At 47.7% G+C, this 12,054-nt stretch overlaps 1 protein-coding gene across 1 annotated transcript; it reads left to right on the forward strand.

The window, feature by feature from the left end:
* The first annotated feature begins 4,394 nt into the window (after nucleotides 1-4,394).
* On the forward strand, nucleotides 4,395-11,821 carry LOC125555672 (MLO protein homolog 1-like). The gene is given in 10 exon segments (XM_048718547.1): nucleotides 4,395-4,694; nucleotides 4,815-4,979; nucleotides 4,982-5,104; nucleotides 5,167-5,310; nucleotides 9,992-10,052; nucleotides 10,146-10,395; nucleotides 10,548-10,597; nucleotides 10,693-10,733; nucleotides 10,850-11,059; nucleotides 11,154-11,821. Coding segments are annotated over 10 exon segments (1,638 nt in total). The 5' UTR covers nucleotides 4,395-4,571; the 3' UTR covers nucleotides 11,625-11,821.
* Nucleotides 11,822-12,054: the final 233 nt, after the last annotated feature.

Below are 12,054 nucleotides of genomic sequence, written 5' to 3' on the forward strand. Positions count from 1 at the left end.
AAGGCCGAGTTCGACGAGCGCAACCTCGTCGACCCCTACTTCAAAGGCGTCTACATGCAGCGCGGCTCCAAGGCGATGGCGAACCATTGGGGGCGTGCAACAAATGGCATGGGGTCGTCGAGGAGGTCGCGGCTCGCCCGGAGAGCGGCGCCAGCGTCGAGGATCAGGTATGCCACGCCGGTCTCCCGCCTCTCTTCGCCGTGTACGCGCGCCAACTGTTTGTTCCTCCGCGCAGTTGCTGCGCATGTTCGCCCTGTACCGGCAGAGCAACAGCGACGCCGAATTCAAGTACCTCCACGTCTACAAGCGCATTAACAAGTGCGAGAAGTGGGCGGAAGTCCGGCGCACCCTCGACAAGGCCAAGGAGACCTACAAGCCGGACGCGCCGACTCCTGGTGCATCGGAAGGGCGGCCGGACGGCAACAAAGTTGCCAAGAAGGGAAAATATGCCGACGCGGCCACCGCTCGAGTGCAGGAGTCCATCGAGCACTGCCTCGCCGACGCGCAGGCCCGGGCCGTCCTTCGTGAAGAGAAGATCGAGGCACGGTGGTCGGCGTTGATGTCGAGCAGCGCCGTCAAGCTCGACCTGCTCCGGACGAACGTCGTCGCGAAAAAGAGAAACACCGACCTGACTTTCCTGTTGGGCGGGGTGGACATGTTCCAGAGCACCGACGAGGCGGTCAAGGCGTGGTACTTGGCGAAGCGCGGCCTCATCCTGAACCAGCTTCCCTCGACAAGGCTGTCGACGTCGACGCCGCCGCCAAGCCCGTGTGATGACGCCTCCACGACGCCCAGCACCACCGAAGCCGCGCCGACAGCGCCCAGCGCAGAAGCTGTTCCGACACCCCCAAGCCCACGCACGCCAACTCCGCCGACGCCTGGGGCAGAGTCCGCCGAGTGATGCGTTGCACACGCGAACTTCTGCCGCTCTATTTTTTTATACGCCGAACTGTGGCTTGCGATCAAGTTCAAATTTTTCATGTCCTGGGAACGACGCCTGGGGCGTGACTGGAAGCTAGGTCGCCCCAGAGATCGAACTAGCACCGGTTCACCTCCAAACCGTTTTTTTTAACGTCGTGAGGAACCGAACGGCTGAAGATGCTCTTAGATATGAAGCCTAGCTTAGAGCCGCGACTAGTCCCTCGCTTCCGCCGACGGTCCTACGCCACGCACAGGCCGCCTCTCGCTTCTCCATCCTCCCATGCGCTGATGGCATCTGCTGCAATTCGCCGCATGCCGTCGCTCTTCTCTAGTCCAGCCCCGCCTGCAAGCTGATCCGTGCTAGCACCGCCGGTCCACCGCACCGTTCCTAGTAGTGCTCCCCGGCCTTTGGCCAATCGCCCCAGCCGCCGTCCTGCTGCAGATCAATGTCAGCTGCTTCCGCTAGCACGGGACAGTCCGTCAGAAACGCCAACATTGCTAACCGGCTCGGCCACTGATGATTAGGTAATTTCTTGGACCGTGACACACACACAACTTGAGAAGATGCATGCATTTCAAGTGACATTTTTTTTAAAAAACCCCCATATATTAACTAAGTAAAAATGTTATTTACAATCGTTCATTACAAAATTGGCCAAGCAGTGTGGAACACTATCAAGAAGAATCCCATCAGATCTACTACAATTGTTCAGAAGTTAGCTACATATCCGAACAATCGAACAACCGAATGATCGAACGAGTGTACGCAGCATTTCTGGTTTTCTCACGTAAATTCCTCCTTCCTTTTAGCACATATATACATACATGTAGAAAAAAAACTGATGATGTCAGCCTAGATTTCTTTTAATTTCAAAATTGAAAATGTTTTATAGATCAAACCATCGGTCCGATTGAAAACCTGTTCTCACATAAAAGATTCGTCACGATGAGACCTTCGAAACTAGATCCCATATTGATATGTTTCAAAAACAAAATCTCGGGTAAAAAATTATCAGACTCGGGCTAAGTTATCACGTCCGTGACACATAAGTTACCATCAAGTTTACATAGAAATTAGCAGGGCATAAAAATGACTCCTCCAAACATGTTTTTCCACATGCAAATGCACTAGAAGACTGAAAAAGTTGATGTCATCTTAGACTCTCACTATTTCGAAAATTCTGAATGTTTTATAGCTCAAACTATCGTTACATTTGGATATCGTTTTCACATCAAAAATCCATCGTCACAATATTTTCGAAACTAAATCTCATGTTTATGTTTTGATGACTTTTGTTGGGTCAAAAGTTGCCACAATAAGTAAGTTATCAGTTATGTTTTGTGTATATCACCATGTTATTTTATACAGAAAAGTACCGAGGTATGTTTTCAAACAACTTCCTTCTCCCTGGGTCAAAGTTATCACTGTGTTTGTGCGTGAGTTATGAATTTTACGGTGCGTATATTACCATAATATTTACATGAAAGTTATCGGGAAGGGGGGTTATGTTTTCAAATAACTCTCCTCCCCCCCTCCCTCAGGGGTTAAAGTTGTCATGGTGTTTGTACGTGAGTTATCAGTATATGATACATATAATACCATCTTATTTACAGGAAGTTATCGGGGTATGTTTTCAAACAACCCTCCCCACTCCCTCGCCCCAGGATCAAAGTTACCGTGGTGTTTATGTTGACTTATCAGGTATGCGGTTCATATATTACCATGTTATTTACACAGAAATTATCGGGGCAATTTTCAACTTTTTTTTCCGGGTTATAAAAGTTACCACAGTGTTTGTATCCGAGTTATCAACTCTATGCATAAATTATCATGGTATTTATACAGAAATTTCTGGGGTATGTTTTCAACTACTTTTTCCCTTGGTTCAAAGTTACCGGGGTGTTTGCATGTAAGTTATCAGGTCGGCGGTGTGTAAATTACCATGTTGTTTTACACTAAAGTGACCAGGGTATGTTTTCAACGACTTCTTTCCTTTGGGCTAAAGTTATGGTGGTATTTGTACCTAAGTTATCAGATCTGTGGTGCATATATTATCATGCTATTTACATATAAGTAACTGTGGTATGTTTCAATAACATTTTATCCGGGCCTAAGTTACCGTGGTGTTTGCAGCTATGTTATCAGATCTGCGATGCTTATATTACCATGATACTTGTACAAGAATTACGGGGTGTGTGTTTTCAACAACTTATTAACCGGGGTCAAAGTTGTCGTGGTGTTTGTACCTAAAGTTATCACGTCCGCGGTGCATATATTACCATGGTATTTACACAGAAGTTACAGGGGTATGTTTTCAACAACTTTTTTCCGCCAGGTCAAATTACCGCAGTGTTTTGTACCTAAGTTGTCAGGTCCGCGGTATGTATATTGACATGCTATTTACAAAGAAGTTATTGGTGTTTTGTATTTTCCCCGCCCATGTGCTATATCGGAGCATCTACAACCGGGCGGCCCAAACCCGTTCCAAACGTCTGGGCGGGCGGACCGGTCACAAAAATTCGACCGAGCTGGGCGTCTCGGACCGGCCTCAAACGCTCGGGCTGTCCGGCGCCCCTTGTATCCGCTCCAAATGTAGGACGGATATGGGGATGCCCGGACTCGTCCGGGCGTGTCCGTCTGATAGGTCCGGCCCATCATCGACCCCATCACTGTCTCACAAAAAACTTGAATCTGTCTTCGTGCTCGAAACCCTACCTCACTCGTTCTCCTCCACCAACTGCCGACTACCGGAAGGGGAAAGGACCGGCGAGGAAGTGATGAATCTCTGTCATCTTTCTTGTTAATTTCTAGTTATTTATGTCTCTAGCTAGAACCTGTCTGACGCGTGTGGATTATGTAAAGTTCCAGTATCTTTTTGAGATCCATCTGTGATTTTTTAGTGATCAGAATGTGCATATCTAGCTCCGTTTCATAGTTCGTGTGATGATCTACGTAATTTTATCTTCACGTTGCATGGGTGGGCGTTTGAGTGGTCGATTTTGTAAAGTCCGGATGTGGATGCTCTCATGTCGTCGTGTGGGGTCGATTTTGCAAAGTTCGGGTGTTGATGCTCTCAAGGCCCGTGTGTGTGGCTGCCCCTCGCTGCACTGCACGCACGTGTTTACCTCTCCGAAACCACCGTGAAGCCGGCGGCGGTCTCGCACTCCCCTGACTTTCCTGGCCGGTCCCGTCCCGGTCCCGACAATTAAACCGTCAGTACCCGCCGGGCATCGACGTGCCGGATGGCAACAAAACTGCGGTCACGTCCATGCATACTCCGGTACTACTAGTAGTAGTAGAGTCTGGTGCGGCACCACGGGCTCGCCATGCATGGAGATGGACCACTCGTCGCCGTCGGCGAAACCGCAGCGCGGCTGCCTGCCACCCCGCCGCCGTTGACGGAGACTTCGCCCGCTCATCCATAAAAGCCCGGCTTGCTCTCACCGGTCCGGCCACACAGACCGCACTTCAGTCCGCCATTCACGCAACCGAGAGCGTAGCGTAGCGTGTGTTTTTTCCTTCCATTCATTTTGCTTTGCTTGCTCCGGCCCGGCACGTAGATAGCTCCTTCGTCCAGACGAGACGACTGGTACTTATTTGTGCGCGTGTCTCGTCGATCGATCGAGATGGTCGTTTGAGCGGCGGGCCAATGGCGGGGCCGGCGGGAGGGCGGGAGCTGCCGGACACGCCGACGTGGGCGGTGGCGCTCGTTTGCGCCGTCATGATACTCGTCTCGGTCGCCATGGAGCACGCCCTCCACAACCTCGGCCACGTACGTCCGGAACTACTCATTGCTGTGCATTTTTTATGACATTGTCTACTTGCTCATTTTTTTTAAGCTGCCCTCTGATGATTTCGTGTACTTGCTCATTGCTGGCGTGCGTGCGCGCAGTGGTTCCACAAGCGGCACAAGAAGGCCATGGGGGAGGCGCTGGAGAAGATGAAGGCGGAGCTCATGCTGGTGGGCTTCATATCCCTGCTCCTCACCGTGGCGCAGGACCCCATCTCCAAGATATGCATCTCCGTGGAGGCCGGCAGCAAGATGCTCCCGTGGAGCTGCCCGAAGCTGATTACGCTGGCGACGATGCCAAGGGCAGCCGCCGGAGGCTCCTCTGGCTCCAAGGCGACACCCACCGCCGGTTCCTGGCTGCCCCGGCCGGAGAGGACGTCTGCGCCAAACAGGTGAGCGAGCATGAACATGAACGATCGACGACCTGAATTTCTTCTCTAGCTTCTTGGCTTAGCTTGACAGACTTGATCGGTGTTTGCTGGGCAAGGTGGCGCTGATGTCGGCCGGGAGCATGCACCAGCTGCACATATTCATCTTCGTGCTCGCCGTCTTCCACGTCTTGTACAGCGTGGTCACCATGGCCCTAAGCCGTCTGAAAGTGAGCATGCTTAAGCTGTTTGTCAGTATGTAATCATTTTTTTTTGAACCGGGCATTACCCCTTTCCATTACTGCAACATAACAGAAATACAGCAGTCCAAAGAGAAGGAGAAAAGGGAAAACGAGTCCAACGCATCGCCGTGAAACCCACTGTGAGCACTCGCCATCGAGATTACTCACTGCGGGGCGAAAACCCGACGACACCTAATCACAGTAGCTAGCATCGAAGGCCTAAAGCCCCAAAAGAACACAAGACATAAAGCTCGCACACAGCAGAGCAACATAGTTCAAGCCCACGTAAGGGGGGGAAGTAACTCAAGCAACTATTTGAACCATGGAGCAGCATCTCCAGCAGATCAGCATGCCGCCTCATCTTGGTTCGCCGCGCAGATTCTCATCATCATCGACGCGTTCTCCTTCAGCATCTCTGCCCCGCCCCTCATGGCAGCCGCTTCATCTTGCCTCAGCAGTCCTGCCCAGTAGCACATTAAGGCACACGCAGAAAAAATACATTCAAACGGGTTTGTAAGCGGTTTGAATTCAAAGGTAGCTCTATTACGACAAGACCATATCACCCAGCATACAACAGCAATCCCTGTTGTATAAAAAATTTCCCCACCAGGGAAGAACGTATAGCACCATGCATAAGCTTGCCAAATGTTATCGGGACACAGGGCAGTACCAAACATGCATGCCACCGTCCTTCAGGTCACCCTGGCAACAGGGCATGTAAAGAATAAGTGTTGAGCAGTCTCTCGCCCACCACAAAAAGAACATTTAGGATTTCCCTTCCACCCTCGATGCTTCATCACATCTCTCGTTAGGACAGCATCTTGAAACAGCTGCCACAAAAATATTTGAATCTTAAGAGGTATTCTGGCATTCCAGATCCATCTATAATCGCATCCAGCAATGTTCCTTTCCAGGAAAGAGTAAACTGATTTAGTAGTAAAAGAGGATTTTCCTCCCATGCCCCATCTAATCACATTGGAGGCCTCTGAGACACAAGCCTCTCTAGCCATTTTACTCACATTCACCCATTGAGCACTGAGCTCATTGTTCAATCTCCTTCTAAAGAAAGAGGAGGGATTAGCATTTAGGCACTGGGCCACTGTGCACTCAAGAAAGTTACAGATGGAGAATAAACGAGGAAATTGTTCCGCCAGAGGGGTGTTGTTCCCAATGGGGTCAATCCACAGCCTAGCAACATCACCAGATTGTATAACCACTCTTCTCCCTGCCATATATAGATGTTTCACCTTCATAATGGCCTTCCAGCACGGAGAATCATTGCTTTTCATTTTAATACTAGCCACTGTGGCCCTATTAAAATAGTTCGCTTTCACAATATCTTGCCACAGGCCGGATTTAGTTTCTAGTTTCCACCACCATTTAGTAAGTAAACTGAGGTTATGTTTGTGTAAATATTTTACACCCAGCCCTCCTTTTTTCTTAGATCTGCATATTCTAGTCCACTTGACAAGATAATATCGTTTTTTATTCTGGGTCACTTACCAGAAAAATCTCCTTCTACACTTGTCAATCCTAGCAAGTATAGTTTTGGATAAAAGAAACATGGCCATATAATAAAATGCAATGCTAGAGATGTTAGCATTTAGTAATGTCAAGCATCCTCCGGAGGAGGCATTTCCCCCCAATCCAGAGTCACATTTTTGGATGTATCTGGATTCCAGAAAATCCCAGTCAGCAACTCGCGAGGAGGAAAAGGTCACTGGCACTCCCAGATATTTCATGGGAAAGTGCCCTATTTGGCAATCAAACATATCAGCATATGCTTTAAGAGTATCATCATCGCCCCCCCCCCCCCACACACACACACACATAGGATTTCACTTTTTTGGAAATTGATCTTGAGCCCAGACATGAGCTCAAAGATGTATAGTAACAATTTCATATTCACAGCCTTATCTAGGTCATGATCAATACATAAGACCGTATCATCTGCATATTGCAGAATGGCCACACCATTTTCAATAAGATCTGGCGTCAGCCCAACAATTAGATTTTTTTGTGCTGATAACACCATCTTAGAAAAGCACTCGACTGCTATGTTGAAGAGGAATGGCGACACAGGATCTCCTTGTCTGACCCCCTTAAAACTTTTGAAATAAGGCCCCATAACATTATTCAACTTAACACTGACAGTGCCACCAGTCAGGACACTTTTGATCCACTTACACCAAGTGGTACCGAACCCTCTCATCTCGAGACATTCTAACAGAAAGTCCCAATTCACCTTGTCATATGCTTTCTCGAAATCAAGCTTAAGAACGATGCCTACTCTTTTTTTATGGAAGTGTGATGCAAAATCTCATGCAAAGACAGTACCCCATCCATGATATTTCTATGCTTAATAAATGCATTCTGATGTCTACTGAATAACTTGTCAGCAAAAGGTGCCACTCTGTTATCGAGCACCTTAGTGATCAATTTGTAAGGACATCTCAACAAACAGATGGGTCTAAACTGCTGGATTTTGTTAGCCCCATTGATTTTTGGTAACAAAGTTATGATACCATAGTTCAATCTACTAACGTCGAGCTCTCCTGCATGAAAGGCAGTGAACAGCTTCATAATGTCCTCTTTAACTATATCCCAACAATGCTGGTAGAATTCAGCAGGTATATTATCCGGGCCCGGAGCCCTGTTGCTTTTCATGGAAAACAAGGCTTTTCTCACTTCCTCTTCCGTGAACGGCCTGTTAAGGATCTCATTATCTAGCTCATCGAGCTTCTCTTCTTCTCCCCAAATATCAGGGTCAAGATGAAACATGTTCCCCTGGGCTGGCCCAAAAAGACTTTTATAAAAGTCAGTAGCATGCTCCAGGAGCTTCTCAGTCCCTTCAATCACCGCATCCCCAACATTAAGAGAATGAATAGTATTTTTTCGTTTATTCCCATTGGCTATTTTTTGATAATAAGCCGTGTTTCGGTCCCTCCCAAGCAACCATCTCTCTTTAGACTGTTGCAACAAAAAAGCTCCTCATTAATAAGGATTTCATTCAGCTCCACTAGGAGATCAGTTTTCCTACCAAATATTTCATGGTCAATATTACCATCCTCTTCTAGTTTTTCAATAAAAGCAAGTTCGTCTCTAATCTCCTGCTTCCTTTTCTTCTCATGACCAAACTTGTTTGATCCCCAGCCTTTGAAAAATTTCTTAAGTCTTTTCAGTTTGATATTCAAGATATCAATAGGATCGGTAGCATTCACTTTTTGGTTCCAAATCTTGTTAACTAGAGGAACAAACTCCTCAGATTTTAACCAACTCAGCTCAAATCTAAACTCTCTTTTGTGGAGCTCTAATAACATGATTATCAGAGTACAAAAGGAGAGCATTGTGGTCAGAGACCTCCCTAATGAGCTTTTTCATGTTAACAAGAGGAAACATGTCTTCCCAATCGTTGCTCATAAGCACACGATCCAGTTTCTCCAAGGTGGGATGCGCTTGATTATTAGACCAAGTTTAGGCTCCTCCACTCATATGAATCTCATTCAAACACATAGTGTTGATGATTGAATTAAACAGATCAGAGTGCACCGAACGGTGCCATCTTTTATTTTTCTCCCCACTATGCCTAAGAATATTGAAGTCACCTCCAATCAACAGGGGGGTTTGAATGTGGCAGCAAAAATCCTCCAGTACACTAAGGAAATCACTCTTGTCACACTCATGAGCCGCCTCATACACTGTACAAAGTGTCCAAATTTTTTTCATAATGATATCATAAAGAGATACCTGCAGAATAAATCTGTCTTTTCTCCAAGCAACTACTTCAAATTTTTCTTTTTGAACACCACATAGTATACCCCCAGCCTTACCAATTGAGGGGATCCAATCCCACTCAAACAAACTATAAGGGTCAAGTTTCCTGAAATAACTCTCCAGGAAATTCTTCTTTGAAGTTTCTTGCAAACAAATAAAATCAAGGGAATGGTCTCTAATTATATGGGATAGGCAGGTTTTCATTCCTTTTTTTCCTGCCCCCTGCAATTCCAAAATTGACCTATCATTTAAATCTTTTCCCTTTTCTCCCTCCTCTGGTGGCCCTAGTATTATGAACAGGGCTGCCAGCTTGTTTTTTCTCAACAAGATTTTTTTGACTTCTAGTAGTGGGTCTGAATACTGCTATTTGAACTTTAGGACTTTTCTTTTTCCTAGACCGGACCATGATAAATTGTTCTTCCATGTCCTCATCTCCATTTCCCCATTCAGTACTAAGAGGAGTTGTTTCCCCTTTTCCATTGGTGATATACATCACCTCTTCTTCATTCCTCATATTTTTCTTTTCCTCCTCTTTTTTAGAGTTTTCCCCCCTTATGATTTCAAGTTCTCTAATGATATCCACATTAGAGAAATTATTGTCAGGAAAAACTACCCCCATTTTAACAGCATGAATCATGAGCTCGGGATTAGATAAAGCATCAAAAGAGTTATGATTTGCTAAATTACCTTCCAGATTTCTCTTTTTGGAGCCTTCTCTTGCATTCTTCCTTCCATATTCTGCAAGTTCCTTAGGCTAAATCTCTTAACTTCTTCAGATACAAGGGGAGGTGTAGGGATCACCTCTCCCACATCCTCAGAAGAAGAAGTGGGGTATTGTACGTAATCCTTGGTTTCCACTGCAAAGCTGGCACTGATCCTAGTCTGTGCTCTGCAGATGAAGCAATGGAAGAAGTGGGAGTCGGAGACCGCCTCGCTGGAGTATCAGTTCGCCAATGGTCAGGATCTATCTACTCTGCATTTTCTTACTGAAACGTACACGATCGTCGCAGTGAGCTGATATGTTGTTGAACCGATTGAATCCCTCGCAGATCCCTCGCGGTGCCGGTTCACGCACCAGACGACGTTCGTGAGGCGGCACCTGGGCCTGTCCAGCACCCCCGGCGTCAGATGGGTGGTGGCCTTCTTCAGGCAGTTCTTCGGGTCGGTCACCAAGGTGGACTACCTGACGCTGCGCCAGGGCTTCATCAACGCGCATCTCTCGCAGAAGAGCAGGTTCGACTTCCACAAGTACATCAAGAGGTCGCTGGAGGACGACTTCAAGGTCGTCGTCGGCATCAGGTATTCCTTTCTCTTCGCTAACGCACGTATCTCATCTCATGATTGCTACAACTACAATATGCGTGAGTTCTTTGCACAAAAAATTGATATACAATTGCCGCTACGTCTCATACTGATCTTGAGTTCTTGACACATTTGCCCTCTTGTCGCAGTCTCAAGCTCTGGTTCGTGGCGGTCCTCATACTCTTCCTTGATTTCCACGGTACCGGCTTTCATCCTGTCCTGCTCGCTTTCTCCTCGGTTTCTCTCCATAATTTGTGAATTTGTCTCGTAACCACCACCGTCATCTTCTCGCAGGGATCGGCACTCTTATCTGGATGTCTGTGGTTCCTCTCGTGGTATATACTCCTAGAATTTCTTCCTCCAATGGAATAGCCACCCGGGCAACTGAGATGCAACTCCAAACTTAATTAACATGTCATTTGCTGTCTTGTGTCGTGTGTAACATCACCAGATCCTGTTGTGGGTCGGGACCAAGCTGGAGATGGTGATCATGGAGATGGCCCAGGAGATCCAGGACCGGGAGAGCGTCGTCAAGGGGGCTCCCGCCGTCGAGCCCAGCAACAAGTACTTCTGGTTCGACCGCCCCGACTGGGTCCTCTTCCTCATACACCTCACACTCTTCCAGAACGCGTTTCAGATGGCACATTTCGTGTGGACAGTGGTACGTATGTATACTTGCCACTTCAGTCATGGATGCAAGGCACCAAGTGCTGCTGATGAACTGCACTGACAGAGTTCTGTTGTATGTACCGCAGGCCACGCCTGACTTGAAGAAATGCTACCATCAGAAAATGGGAGTGAGCATCGCCAAGGTGGTGCTGGGGGTGGCCGCCCAGATCATGTGCAGCTACATCACCTTCCCGCTCTACGCGCTCGTCACGCACATGGGCTCACACATGAAGAGAAGCGTCTTCAACGAGCAGACGGCCAAGGCGCTCACCAACTGGCGAAAGGTGGCCAAGGAGAAGAAGAAGGCCCGGGACGCGGACATGCTGAGGGCGCAGATGAGTCAAGGCTCGTCGCCGGTGCACCTGCTCCACAATGCCGGGGCGCGGTCCGACGATCCCCGGAGCGCGCCGGCGTCGCCGAGGGCCGAGAAGGGGGGCGGGGGCGTGCAGCATCCGGCGCGCAGGGTGCCTCCTTGTGACGGGTGGAGGTCGGCCTCGTTGCCGGCCCTCGACGCTCACATCACCGGTGCAGATTTTTGCTTCAGCACGCAACGTTGACCGATCAGACAAATTCATTCATTATTTTTTTCGTCAAGATAGTGTTAGAAGCGTATCATTTCATCGATAGTTCATAGAAATTTCGGGGATGGCTGTCCTACTACTATGTACACAAGGGCGCAGCAAAGGATGCCGGTGAGCAGTAGAAAAGGGTTGCTCTCCAAGTCTCCATTGATCTTGTCAAGTGTATGTGACAAAATGTTTTTTAAAAAAAGTGTATGTCACAACCAGGAACTGAATTTGTGATGAATCGTGCAAAAAAAATAGCAACTTTTGCGAACCAATATGTGATTGGATGGTTAGGTGGAAAGTAATATCCCCGATCCATCAAGGTTCAAGTCTTGATTTTTGCATTTATCCTGATTTATTTCAGGATTTTCGGCGATGCGCCTTCAGTGGAACGAGACGTTTCCGTCGACTACAAGGCGTC

The sequence above is a fragment of the Triticum urartu genome, chromosome 5 (genome assembly GCF_003073215.2).
Source record: "Triticum urartu cultivar G1812 chromosome 5, Tu2.1, whole genome shotgun sequence".
Taxonomy (NCBI): domain Eukaryota; kingdom Viridiplantae; phylum Streptophyta; class Magnoliopsida; order Poales; family Poaceae; genus Triticum; species Triticum urartu.